This window comes from Seriola aureovittata, chromosome 6 (assembly GCF_021018895.1).
Source record: "Seriola aureovittata isolate HTS-2021-v1 ecotype China chromosome 6, ASM2101889v1, whole genome shotgun sequence".
In the NCBI taxonomy this organism is placed as follows: Eukaryota; Metazoa; Chordata; class Actinopteri; order Carangiformes; family Carangidae; genus Seriola; species Seriola aureovittata.
Window position 1 is genome coordinate 1,319,711 of NC_079369.1, and position 15,097 is coordinate 1,334,807.

The window sequence follows — 15,097 nt, forward strand, 5'->3', positions numbered from 1 at the left end:
TAATGACTGGAAGCAGGGAGTAAATTGCTGTTTGATGGGGAGTTATGAGCTGGACTACTACCGGGCTCAGACACTTCCTATAGCCTTGTTATCACCATGAGGTTGCCAGGCAACCAGTGGAGACTGCAGGATGTCATTGTTCCCGGTAACTAAATACTCCGGCACATAGCAGCGCGGTTTCTTTCCAAAAAACAAAACAAGATGCAACGTGTTAAATAGTGAACTTTAGAGGGGAGAACTCATGTTTATAGTACAGACTTGAGACAGGATTTCTTCCTAAAACACAGATTAACTCTGTTATAATCACCTGACCAGAGCAACTCGTCATACAGGAAGGACCTTTTCCTCAAACGTGTAGCCCTTCAATCATCCTGTAAAGCACAATAAAACATCAGATGGACTCACATGAAACTCTTCTAGCTGTTGTTTTTATCAGACAGTACAACTGTAATGTTCAGCACACACGCAACAGGCCATATTGTCCTCTATATAAACAGTAGATATACTGTTTATACACACGATGTTAACACTGAGCTTCACAAACACTGTGACCATCACACCTGTTCCTCAGTTTGCTTCCATCCGTGTTGTTCAGGTGAAGAAGGACTGAGACCTCAGGCTCCAGTGAAACCACAGAGGAACAGAAAGGCCATGTCTTGTGACGCAGGTACAGTTTCACCTGTGTGCAGTTACCATGAACCTAACACTGCACAGTCACTTCCTGTATATATGTTGATCTGTGTGTAAAGCGTCTGTATCTAACTGTTCATTTGTGTCTCCTGTCCTCACTGGCCTCAGGCACTGACAGGGAAAGTCCTAATAACGTTGAGAAGCCCCCAAACCGCAAACCCCCTGTGAAAAAACCTAGACTACCCCAAAACAGAAATAAGTCACTGGACTTGTCTGGTACATGTCTCTGTTTTTATTTATGTGTGTGTGTGTGTGTGTGTGTGTGTGTGTGTGCGTGTGCGTGTGCGTGTGTGTGTGTGTGTGTGTGTGTGTGTGCGTGTGTGTGTGTGCGTGTGTGTGTGTGCGTGTGCGTGTGTGTGTGTGCAGCAGATGATACAGAGTGTGAGTCATGTGGTAAACAGACACTATGTGTTACTGTTGTGGAATATATTTATGAAACTGCTATCTAAAATAGAAATACAGTAATAATAATACACACACACACACACATATATATATATGTATATATACGTATATACATATATATATATATATTATATATATATATATATATATATATATATATGCATGTAGTTATTATTATGTATCTACACACTTGGCTGCATAACGTGACAATAGGTGTGTATGAGTATATGTGCTATGTATGTATGTGTTTATGAAAAATATACATGTATATTCATGGTGTGCATGTATGTGCAAAGAAGTGAAGTGTTTAGTTTTACTTTATCGTATAAAACTACATGCCATTAATAACTTTCTTTACAGATGATGTATTAATATTGATCAGCTGTAGTGATTATTTGTTTATATTTATTTATATTTGTTTTGTCGCGCTCTGACTTCACAGACAGCATCAACTCAGCACCTGGTCACAGCGAGCTGTTGTGATGCTCTGGAAATTCACCTTCCCCCCGCTGTCCGGCCGAAGTGTTGTCATGACAACCGTGGAGCATTTAATCCGGCGAGGAGACAACGGAAAACATCTGAGGGAAAAAGTTTGACAGCGCAACAAGAAAGACATAAAGCATCAGTCACACGTTTCTGTTGAAACACTCACTCTCCTTAATGTCACTTTCCTCCCTCGTCAGCTTTCACCCCGTCCGTGTTCGTCTTTGCTTTTCTCTCATGTGAAAACTCGCTCAACTATTTTTTGTGGCTACAGTATTTTAACAGTATTTGCTACTTTAGAAAACCCAAATGATCATTGTATTTTGTGTCGGTGGACGCTGGTCTGAGCACTTGAGCATTGTGGCTTTGCTAGACAGAGGAGAGAAGAATGTCTTTGTTAGAATGTGATTTCATAAACCTGCAGTGGATCCTTGAATGCTGATAACAGTTGATTGCCTTGGTTTGACACTTGAAAATGAGTTGCTTCTTATCAAATGAAACTTGATGATTTATATCTAGTTTTGCTTTCAGGAACTGAAAGGTAATATATTTTATAGAAAAAGTAAATATTATGTATGAGCACCCTCACTGTATGAATAAAACACTAATGGAAAAACAACTGTGACTCTTACAACTCATTGTCAGCAGATTATTGTTATTGATTATGAAATGTGAAAAGTTGGGGAAAATGCCTGTTAAGAGCCAAAGGAGACTAAAAATATTGGCTAATATTTTGTCAATGGCCGGTCAATCAATTAATTGACAAGTAATCATTGCAAATTGAAAGTATTGTTTCAGTTAAAATACATTTAACACGACTATAATCAATATTTTTATATTAACAATGGATGACTACTTGAGTGTGAAAGAGTTCGCTGGTGTCAACAAACCAACAGAGATTAAAAGTTAGCAACTAGCTTAGCTCAGGAACTTGGTGTAGCATGTAGCAGCTAATGCTAAAGAGCCATATTTATCTTCCTCCGGAGTTGGTAAAGACCAAAAAAGAGCTGAAGGAGAGTGAATATTCTTTGCTAAATTCATCTGCTAAATGTGTAACAAATAGGCAGCTAGCTTGCTAGCAAGTTCACCAATATAAACCTGTAAACTTATGTTGTGTGTTGAGCTTGTTACTGCTGCCACCAAGTGGCCACATGTGATTTTGAGTCTCAACTTTAATTGTAATTTGATGCACATAAAACTGCAATTATTGTAATTAATATACTTAGTGAAATCATCTCTGCTTAGTTCACAATCATCCTAATCTGTTTAATCTGACAAAGCTAACAACTACAGTTACATGGATCAAACTGCCTGCTTTGATGTCCATGATCACAGGTGGATGCTAAATTTACTTCCTGACTCCAGAAATGCCCCCCTCCCTCAGTTGGCATGGCAACTACATATATTCACAAGTGGAAGAATGTGAGAAACAGCAGGGGGCGACTGATCCCTACAAATGAGGCAGCCACTGGGCTTTACAGAAACACACACACACGATTGCAGCAGAGCAGGAGTCTTGCAGGTTGTCATTAGCAACTATTCCGTGACCTTTTATTCTAAAGATGTTGTAAATGAGTCAGATATGAGTAGGAATAAAACCATGCAGAGAGGAAATCTGTGCAGTTTGCTGAAAATGAGCTAAAGAGGCTGTTTTTCCATCATGTCAGTGTTTTTCTGTCTTTATAAGCAAACAGCCTCATGGGAAATGCTAAAGAGGCTTTTCAGTTGACTGATATTACTTGCTTTGCTCAGTAAGTGATACACATGTATAATTTGCACAGTTCATAAATGCATCTGTACTATATAGACCTCTATTTTCCCCAAATGTTGCGGCTGCTTGGAGACAGATGAGGGAGATATTATATATATGAACTTAAATTGATCCATTTAATCACTCAGCCTCCATATCCTTTATAATTAATCACATCAGTTTCCCAGATAAAAGATTATTTAATATCCTGCCCCACATCCACTCTTAGCCCTGACTCTCCTGAAGCAATTTTACATCACAAACTTTGATTTATGGAGAGATTAGACGCAGCGTATTGGCAGTCTTTGCTTCATAACAGATCTGGTGAAATATATCCGTAGTGGTGAGATTGAACTTTTACTCCTACTCCACCTCAAATGCACTGTGGCATCCACAGAGGCAAGTCCTCTCATGTAAATATATGCCCCTAAAATGAATGATCCCGCTGTCACATTTTTCTGCTCAGATATTTTTAAATATTTCTAACTCTTGTTTTATTTTATCATTATCATTATTTATTTATTTTTTAACATTTTTCAAGCAGGATTTCAGCTCTTTTTCTGCATCAATAAGATTCACATTATACAGTTGTGTTCATTCATATCAGCAAAGATGCAAAGATTGTCTGTTTGCTGCTTAGATATTAGTGCCTTGCTCGAGGCACCTCAACAAATGTTCTTACCGCCCACATTTTGCCCTTATCACCTTTATTTTTAACAAAAACATAATTTTCCGCTCCCCAGTGACACAAGGATTCATTTTCTCCTGCATCCTCACATCTGAAATCTAAAGGGAGATACTTCACACTAAGTTTCATCCTGCTGTTATTTTGGCAGCACTGGACCGTATTTCTTTACAGCTGATGTGAAGACACATCACATCACACAGGAAGCACCCGAACACATCCCACTCTTCTCATCATTCTTGTGCTGTTACCAAGCAACATGATCACATGAAGGCCGAAGGAAGAGAGGAGCTGGAGAGGGAACATGTGTGGGTAGAGGAGAAAGATGCGTGAAAATAAAAGGATGCAGGCTGTCCAAAGAAATGTGCATGACTCTGTTCACACAATACCCCCCCCCCCAAAGTCCAAATCCAAATCCTCTTCCTTCTGGGTTGAAGGAGGATCCATCAGTCTCTCTGAGACTTGTGAGACCAGGTTCAGTTCATGCAGAATTAAAGTTGAGACAGCAAACTTACACACACAGTAAATCTACTTAAATTACATGTTAAAACTACTTGATCCTGAATGAGGTTGTTTAACGTCGTCCTCCACGCTGTCGGAGCATGAACAAGCTGTGAAAGTGTGTTTGGATGCGGCTCCTCACAGCAGACCTGCTGGATGATGTTCGTGCCTCAGCAGCAGTTACATGGGAAATGACTCATGAAAGCACATGATGATAAGATGCAGTGTAATTTAATGTAATTACAACCATACAAAAGGTCATAAGTGAGCTGTTCAGCTAGGTCGTCATGGGAACCGTCTTCCTAATGGGTGACAGGGAGCACTGCCTTTGGAGTTACCTTATGGCCCGGCAGCCTGTTTGTTAGACAGAGCGGCTCAAACAGCAGCAGCCACAGGTGTGTGACAGCTCATCAACATGTACACAGACCTGTGCAGCTACTGGGTACAGCTAATCAGGATTATGTAGGCTAATTATATTATGTAATTACATTTGGGAGATGGTTTTTAAAAGTTGTTGTACATTTATGAGAATTACATTTACATTACATATTAGTGATTATGAGATTATCTGTATAATTTTTTTTCAATATTACAACATTGTGGTTGGGCAAAGACATGTGCATCACAGTTTCACAGAAAAGGACCAAAAACAACATGAATAAAAATTTATAGTAAAGATAAATAAATTACAATGTTGCGTAAAATGTAAATGTAAAATAAATGATCTGAACACAGCCATGATATATTCTAATGTCACCATGCTAATATGCTAATAGGCTCACAGTGACATTGTTGACATGCTGAGGTTAAGCAGATAAAATGTACAGTTGCCCTAAGAGCTAAACACACTGCAATTTAAGAGAACACATTCAAATAGACAAAACACAAGCAAATTCAGAAAACGTCTTCATCAATTTGAAAACACTTGCTGCAAATACTGACAGCACAACAATTGTCCAATGCTTTGTGACTTTTGTACAGGGGCGTAGGTTTGTACTAAACATTGGTCGGGACGCAAAAACCCTGCCACCCCTTTAAAGCAAATGTCATGGTATAGTAATAAATATAAATATCACAGTATAGTATGTCAGAAAAACGTAATACTATAGTAAGGTACGAAAACGTCATGAAAATAAGGCATAGAGGGAAAAAAAAGTCACATTATAGTAAGGCATGACAAGTAATAAAGATGTCATAGTAAAGTAATGCATAAAGAGTCATAAAAAGTCACAGTTTAGTAAGGCATTAAAAAGTCATAAAAAAGCCGTAACATAGTAAGGCATAAAAAGTAAAAAAAAAAAAAAAAAAAAGGTATAGTATAGTAAATCATAAAAAGTCACAATAAAGTCATAGTATAGTGAGGCATAAAAAGTATTAGCATAGCAAGGTATAAAAAATATTTAAAAAATCATATTATAGTAAGGCATTAAAACATCTTAATAACATTAAAGTATATTAAGGCATAAAAAGTATAGTAATAGTAATATACTGTGATTTTTTATACATTACTTTACTATGACTTTTTATGCCTTAATTTAGTGAAGTATAAAAAAAACGTCATAGTATAGTAAGGCATAAAAATGTCATAGTATAGTAAGGCATAAAAATGCATCATAACGTCATAGTATAGTAAGGCATAAAAAGTTAAAATATAGTAAGGCTTAAAAATGGAAAAAAAATTTCAGTATAGTAGGGTACAAAACGTCATAATATATTAAGGCATAAAAATGCCAAAAAAAGTCATAGTATAGCAAGGCAAAAAAATTCCAAAAAAAATCATAGTATAGTAAGGCATAAAAATGCCAAAAAACGTCATAGTATAGTAAGGCATAAAACGTCATAGTATAATAAGTTATGAAAAAGTCATAGTATAGTAAGGCATAAAACGTCATAGTATAGTAAGTCATAAAAATGCAAAAAAAAAGGAATTTTATAGTAAGGCTTAAAAATGCAAAAAAAAGGTCATAGTATAATAAGGCTCAAAAATGCCAAAAAAAGGCATAGTACAGTAAGGTATAACACGTCATAGTATAATAAGGCATAAAAATGCCAAAAAACGTCATAGTATAGTAAGGCATAAAAAGTCATAGTATAGTAAGGCTTAAAAATGCCAAAAAACATCATAGTATAGTAAGGCATAAAAATGCCAAAAAACATCATAGTATAGTAAGGCATAAAAATGCCATAAAACGTGATAGTGTAGTAAGGCTTAATAGGGCTAAAAAACGACATTGTATAGTAAGGCATAAAAAGTCATAAAATATCATAGTATAATAAGTTATGAAAAAGTCATAGTATAGTAAGGCATAAAACGTCATAGTATAGTAAGGCATAAAAATGACATAAAACGTCATAGTATAGTAAGGGATAAAATGTCATAGTATAGTAAGGCATGAAAAGTAAAAAAAAAAGTCATATTATAATAGGTTATGAAAAAGTCATAGTATAATAAGGCCCAAAAATACCAAAAAAAGGCATAGTACAGTAAGGTATAACACGTCATGGTATAGTAAGGCATAAAAATGCCAAAAAACGTCATAATATAGTAAGGCATAAAAAGTCATAGTATAGTAAGGCTTAAAAATGCCAAAAAACATCATAGTATAGTAAGGCTTAAAAAGTCATAAAAAGTCATTATATAATAAATTATGAAAAAGTCATGGAATAGTAAGGCATTAAAAATGCCCAAAAAACGTCATAGTATAGCAAGGCATAAAAATGACAAAAAACGTCATAGTATAGTAAGGCATAAAAAGTTAAAATATAGTAAGGCTTAAAAATGGAAAAAAATCTCATAGTATAGTAGGGTACAAAACGTCATATTATAGTAAGGCATAAAAATGCCAAAAAACATCATAGTATAGTAAGGCTTAATAGGGCTAAAAAACGTCATAGTATAGTAAGGCATAAAAAAGCAAAAAGAAACGTCATGGTATAGCAAGGCATAAAAATGACATAAAACGTCATAGAATAGTAAGGGATAAAATGTCATAGTATAGTAAGGCATGAAAAGTTAAAAAAAAAAGTCATATTATAATAGGTTATGAAAAAGTCATAGTATAGCAAGGCATAAAATGACAAAAAAAGTCATAGTATAGTAAGGCATAAAAATGCCAAAAAACGTCATAGTATAGTAAGGCATAAAACGTCATAGTATAGTAAGTCATAAAAATGCAAAAAAAAAGGTAATTTTATAGTAAGGCATAAAAATGCAAGAAAAAAGTCATATTATAATAAGGCTCAAAAATGCCAAAAAAAGGCATAGTACAGTAAGGTATAACACGTCATAGTATAATAAGGCATAAAAATGCCAAAAAACGTCATAGTATAGTAAGGCATAAAAAGTCATAGTATAGTAAGGCTTAAAAATGCCAAAAAACATCATAGTATAGTAAGGCTTAAAAAGTCATAAAAAGTCATTATATAATAAGTTATGAAAAAGTCATGGAATAATTAGGCATAAAAATGCCCAAAAAACGTCAAAGTATAATAAGGCTTAAAAATGCCAAAAAATGTCATAGTACAGTAAGGCATAAAAAGTCATAAAATATCGTAGTATAATAAGTTATTTAAAAGTCATAGTATAGTAAGGCTTAAAAATTGAAAAAAATCTCATAGTATAGTAGGGTACAAAACGTCATAGTATAGTAAGGCATAAAAATGCCAAAAAACATCATAGTATAGTAAGGCATAAAAATGCCATAAAACGTGATAGTGTAGTAAGGCTTAATAGGGCTAAAAAACGTCATTGTATAGTAAGGCATAAAAAGTCATAAAATATCATAGTATAATAAGTTATGAAAAAGTCATAGTATAGTAAGGCATAAAATGACAAAAAATGTCATAGTATAGTAAGGCATAAAAATGCCAAAAAAAGTCATAGTATAATAAGGCCCAAAAATGCCAAAAAAAGGCATAGTACAGTAAGGTATAACACGTCATGGTATAATAAGGCATAAAAATGCCAAAAAACGTCATAATATAGTAAGGCATAAAAAGTCATAGTATAGTAAGGCTTAAAAATGCCAAAAAACATCATAGTATAGTAAGGCATAAAAAGTCATAAAAAGTCATTATATAATAAGTTATGAAAAAGTCATGGAATAGTAAGGCATTAAAAATGCCCAAAAAACGTCAAAGTATAATAAGGCATAAAAATGCCAAAAAACGTAATAGTATAGTAAGGGATAAAATGCCAAAATAACGTCGAAGTATAATAAGGCTTAAAAAGTCATAAAAAGTCATAGTATAATAAGTTATGAGAAATTCATAGAATAGTAAGGCATAAAAATGCCAAAAAAGGTCATGGTATAGAAAGGAAAAAAGATCCCAAAAAACATCGTGTAGTAAGATATAATATGTCATAATATAGTCAGGCTTATAAATGCTAAAAAACGTAATTTTATAGTAAGGCATAAAAATGCCAAAAAAAGTCATAGTATAATTAGCCTCAAAAATGCCAAAAAATTTCATAGTACAGTAAGGCCTAATACGTCATAGTATAATAAGGCATAAAAAGTTAAAATATAGTAAGGCTTAAAAATGGAAAAAAAATCTCATAGTATAGCAGGGTACAAAACGTCATACTATAGTAAGGCATAAAAATGCAAAAAAATGTCATAATATAGCAAGGCATAAAAATGCCAAAAAAAACGTCAAAGTATAATAAGGCTTAAAAATCCCAAAATAAGTCATAGTACAGTGAGGCATAAAACGTCATAGTATAGTAAGGCATAAAAATGCCAAAAAATGTCATAGTATAATAAGGCATAAAAATGCCAAAAAATGTCATATTACAGTAAGGCATAAAAAGTATAGCAAGGCATAAAAATGACAAAAAACGTCATAGTATAGTAAGGCATAAAAAGTTAAAATATAGTAAGGCTTAAAAATGGAAAAAAAATTTCAGTATAGTAGGGTACAAAACGTCATAATATATTAAGGCATAAAAATGCCAAAAAACGTCATAGTATAGTAAGGCATAAAACGTCATAGTATAATAAGTTATGAAAAAGTCATAGTATAGTAAGGCATAAAACGTCATAGTATAGTAAGGCATAAAAATGCAAAAAAAAAGGAATTTTATAGTAAGGCATAAAAATGCAAAAAAAAGGTCATAGTATAATAAGGCTCAAAAATGCCAAAAAAAGGCATAGTACAGTAAGGTATAACACGTCATAGTATAATAAGGCATAAAAATGCCAAAAAACGTCATAGTATAGTAAGGCATAAAAAGTCATAGTATAGTAAGGCTTAAAAATGCCAAAAAACATCATATTATAGTAAGGCTTAAAAAGTCATAAAAAGTCATAAAAAGTCATTATATAATAAGTTATGAAAAAGTCATGGAATAGTAAGGCATAAAAATGCCCAAAAAACGTCAAAGTATAATAAGGCTTAAAAATGCCAAAAAATGTCATAGTACAGTAAGGCATAAAACGTCATAAAATATCGTAGTATAATAAGTTATGAAAAAGTCATAGTATAGCAAGGCATAAAAAGTTAAAATATAGTAAGGCTTAAAAATGGAAAAAAATCTCATAGTATAGTAAGGCATAAAAATGCCAAAAAACATCATAGTATAGTAAGGCATAAAAATGCCATAAAACGTGATAGTGTAGTAAGGCTTAATAGGGCTAAAAAACGACATTGTATAGTAAGGCATAAAAAGTCATAAAATATCATAGTATAATAAGTTATGAAAAAGTCATAGTATAGTAAGGCATAAAACGTCATAGTATAGTAAGGCATAAAAATGCAAAAAAAACCGTCATAGTATATATAGTAAGGGATAAAATGTCATAGTATAGTAAGGCATGAAAAGTAAAAAAAAAAGTCATATTATAATAGGTTATGAAAAAGTCATAGTATAGCAAGGCATAAAATGACAAAAAATGTCATAGTATAGTAAGGCATAAAAATGCCAAAAAACGTCATAGTATAGTAAGGCATAAAAATGCCAAAAAATGTCATAGTATAATAAGGCATAAAAATGCCAAAAAATGTCATATTACAGTAAGGCATAAAAAGTATAGCAAGGCATAAAAATGACAAAAAACGTCATAGTATAGTAAGGCATAAAAAGTTAAAATATAGTAAGGCTTAAAAATGGAAAAAAAATTTCAGTATAGTAGGGTACAAAACGTCATAATATATTAAGGCATAAAAATGCCAAAAAACGTCATAGTATAGTAAGGCATAAAACGTCATAGTATAATAAGTTATGAAAAAGTCATAGTATAGTAAGGCATAAAACGTCATAGTATAGTAAGGCATAAAAATGCAAAAAAAAAGGAATTTTATAGTAAGGCATAAAAATGCAAAAAAAAGGTCATAGTATAATAAGGCTCAAAAATGCCAAAAAAAGGCATAGTACAGTAAGGTATAACACGTCATAGTATATATAGTAAGGCATAAAAATGCCAAAAAACGTCATAATATAGTAAGGCATAAAAAGTCATAGTATAGTAAGGCTTAAAAATGCCAAAAAACATCATATTATAGTAAGGCTTAAAAAGTCATAAAAAGTCATTATATAATAAGTTATGAAAAAGTCATGGAATAGTAAGGCATAAAAATGCCCAAAAAACGTCAAAGTATAATAAGGCTTAAAAATGCCAAAAAATGTCATAGTACAGTAAGGCATAAAACGTCATAAAATATCGTAGTATAATAAGTTATGAAAAAGTCATAGTATAGCAAGGCATAAAAAGTTAAAATATAGTAAGGCTTAAAAATGGAAAAAAATCTCATAGTATAGTAAGGCATAAAAATGCCAAAAAACATCATAGTATAGTAAGGCATAAAAATGCCATAAAACGTGATAGTGTAGTAAGGCTTAATAGGGCTAAAAAACGACATTGTATAGTAAGGCATAAAAAGTCATAAAATATCATAGTATAATAAGTTATGAAAAAGTCATAGTATAGTAAGGCATAAAACGTCATAGTATAGTAAGGCATATAAATGACATAAAACGTCATAGTATAGTAAGGGATAAAATGTCATAGTATAGTAAGGCATGAAAAGTAAAAAAAAAAGTCATATTATAATAGGTTATGAAAAAGTCATAGTATAGCAAGGCATAAAATGACAAAAAATGTCATAGTATAGTAAGGCATAAAAATGCCAAAAAAAGTCATAGTATAATAAGGCCCAAAAATGCCAAAAAAAGGCATAGTACAGTAAGCTATAACACGTCATGGTATAATAAGGCATAAAAATGCCAAAAAACGTCATAATATAGTAAGGCATAAAAAGTCATAGTATAGTAAGGCTTAAAAATGCCAAAAAACATCATAGTATAGTAAGGCTTAAAAAGTCATAAAAAGTCATTATATAATAAGTTATGAAAAAGTCATGGAATAGTAAGGCATTAAAAATGCCCAAAAAACGTCAAAGTATAATAAGGCATAAAAATGCCAAAAAAGGTCATAGTATAATAAGGCTTAAAAATGCCAAAAAATGTCATAGTACAGTAAGACATAAAACGTCATAGTATAGCAAGGCATAAAAATGACAAAAAACGTCATAGTATAGTAAGGCATAAAAAGTTAAAATATAGTAAGGCTTAAAAATGGAAAAAAATCTCATAGTATAGTAGGGTACAAAACGTCATAGTATAGTAAGGCATAAAAATGCCAAAAAACATCATAGTATAGTAAGGCATAAAAATGCCATAAAACGTGATAGTGTAGTAAGGCTTAATAGGGCTAAAAAACGTCATCGTATAGTAAGGCATAAAAAGTCATAAAATATCATAGTATAATAAGTTATGAAAAAGTCATAGTATAGTAAGGCATAAAACGTCATAGTATAATAAGTTATGAAAAAGTCATAGTATAGTAAGGCATAAAAAGACATAAAACGTCATAGTATAGTAAGGCATAAAAATGACATAAAACGTCATAGTAAAGTAAGGGATAAAATGTCATAGTATAGTAAGGCATAAAATGACAAAAAATGTCATAGTATAGTAAGGCATAAAAATGCCAAAAAACATCATAGTATAATAAGGCCCAAAAATGCCAAAAAAAGGCATAGTACAGTAAGGTATAACACGTCATGGTATAATAAGGCATAAAAATGCCAAAAAACGTCATAATATAGTAAGGCATAAAAAGTCATAGTATAGTAAGGCTTAAAAATGACAAAAAACATCATAGTATAGTAAGGCATAAAAAGTTAAAATATAGTAAGGCTTAAAAATGGAAAAAAATCTCATAGTATAGTAGGGTACAAAACGTCATAGTATAGTAAGGCATAAAAATGCAAAAAAACATCATAGTCTAGTAAGGCATAAAAATGCCAAAAAACGTCATAGTATAGTAAGGCTTAATAGGGCTAAAAAACGTCATCGTATAGTAAGGCATAAAAAGTCATAAAATATCATAGTATAATAAGTTATGAAAAGTCATAGTATAGTAAGTCATAAAAATGCAAAAAAAAACGTAATTTTATAGTAAGGCATAAAAATGCAAAAAAAAGTCAAAGTATAATAAGGCTCAAAAATGCCAAAAAAAGGCATAGTACAGTAAGGTATAACACGTCATAGTATAATAAGGCTTAAAAATGCCAAAAAACGTCATAGTATAGTAAGGCTTAAAAAGTCATAAAAAGTCATTATATAATAAGTTATGAAAAAGTCATGGAATAGTAAGGCATAAAAATGCCCAAAAAACGTCAAAGTATGATAAGGCTTAAAAATGCCAAAAAAGGTCATAGTATAATAAGGCTTAAAAATGCCAAAAAATGTCATAGTACAGTAAGGCATAAAACGTCATAGTATAGCAAGGCATAAAAATGCCAAAAAACGTCATAGTATAGTAAGACATAAAAAGTCATAGTATAGCAAGGCATAAAAATGCCAAAAAACATCATAGTATAGTAAGGCTTAAAAAGTCATAAAAAGTAATTATATAATAAGTTATGAAAAAGTCATGGAATAGTAAGGCATAAAAATGCCCAAAAAACGTCAAAGTATAATAAGGCTTAAAAATGCCAAAAAAGGTCATAGTATAATAAGGCTTAAAAATGGAAAAAAATCTCATAGTATAGTAGGGTACAAAATGTCATAGGCATAAGGCATAAAAATGCCAAAAAACGTCATCGTATAGTAAGGCATGAAAATGCCAAAAAACGTCATAGTATAGTAAGGCTTAATAGGGCTAAAAAACGTAATCATATAGTAAGGCATAAAAAGTCATAAAATATCATAGTATAATAAGTTATGAAAAAGTCACAGTATAGTAAGGCATAAAACGTCATAGTATAGTAAGTCATAAAAATGCAAAAAAAACGTCATGGTATAGCAAGGCATAAAAATGACATAAAACGTCATAGTATAGTAAGGGATAAAATGTCATAGTATAGTAAGGCATGAAAAGTTAAAAAAAAAGTCATATTATAATAGGTTATGAAAAAGTCATAGTATAGCAAGGCATAAAATGACAAAAAAAGTCATAGTATAGTAAGGCATAAAAATGCCAAAAAACGTCATAGTATAGTAAGTCATAAAAATGCAAAAAAAAAACGTAATTTTATAGTAAGGCATAAAAATGCCAAAAAACGTCATAGTATAGTTAGGCCTAAAAAGTCATAGTATAGCAAGGCATAAAAATGCCAAAAAACATCATAGTATAGTAACGCTTAAAAAGTCATAAAAAGTCATTATATAATAAGTTATGAAAAAGTCATGGAATAGTAAGGCATAAAAATGTCCAAAAAACGTCAAAGTATAATAAGGCTTAAAAATGCCAAAAAAGGTCATAGTATAATAAGGCTTAAAAATGACAAAAAACGTCATAGTATAGTAAGGCATAAAAAGTTAAAATATAGTAAGGCTTAAAAATGGAAAAAAATCTCATAGTATAGTAGGGTACAAAATGTCATAGGCATAAGGCATAAAAATGCCAAAAAAAGTCATAGTCTAGTAAGGCATAAAAATGCCATAAAACGTGATAGTATAGTAAGGCTTAATAGGGCTAAAAAACATCATCGTATAGTAAGGCATAAAAAGTCATAAAATATCATAGTATAATAAGTTATGAAAAAGTCATAGTATAGTAAGGCATAAAACGTCATAGTATAATAAGTTATGAAAAAGTCATAGTATAGTAAGGCATAAAACGTCATAGTATAGTAAGTCATAAAAATGCAAAAAAAACGTCATGGTATAGCAAGGTATAAAAATGACATAAAACGTCATAGTATAGTAAGGGATAAAATGTCATAGTATAGTAAGGCATGAAAAGTAAAAAAAAAAAGTCATATTATAATAGGTTATGAAAAAGTCATAGTATAGCAAGGCATAAAATGACAAAAAATTTCATAGTATAGTAAGGCATAAAAATGCCAAAAAACGTCATAGTACAGTAAGGCATAAAAATGACAAAAAACGTCATAGTATAGTAAGGCGTAAAAAGTTAAAATATAGTAAGGCATAAAAATGCCATAAAACATCATAGTCTAGTAAGGCATAAAAATGCCAAAAAACGTCATAGTACAGTAAGGCTTAATAGGGCTAAAAAACGTCATCGTATAGTAAGGCATAAAAAGTCATAAAATATCATAGTATAATAAGT

General features: G+C 31.6%; 1 protein-coding gene across 4 annotated transcripts in view; it reads left to right on the forward strand.

The window, feature by feature from the left end:
- Window positions 1-2,197, forward strand: part of LOC130170564 (capping protein, Arp2/3 and myosin-I linker protein 3-like) — a 59,492-nt gene extending 57,295 nt beyond the window's left edge. For 3 of the 4 annotated variants that reach the window (XM_056378002.1, XM_056378003.1, XM_056378005.1), the window contains 3 exons: window positions 596-667; window positions 799-906; window positions 1,538-2,197. In XM_056378002.1, the coding sequence (XP_056233977.1) occupies window positions 596-667; window positions 799-906; window positions 1,538-1,578 (221 nt within the window). In that variant the 3' untranslated portion in view covers window positions 1,579-2,197. The remainder of the gene's footprint in view (window positions 1-595; window positions 668-798; window positions 907-1,537) is intronic. The other variant, XM_056378004.1, reaches the window with a different exon arrangement.
- The last annotated feature ends 12,900 nt before the right edge of the window (window positions 2,198-15,097 follow it).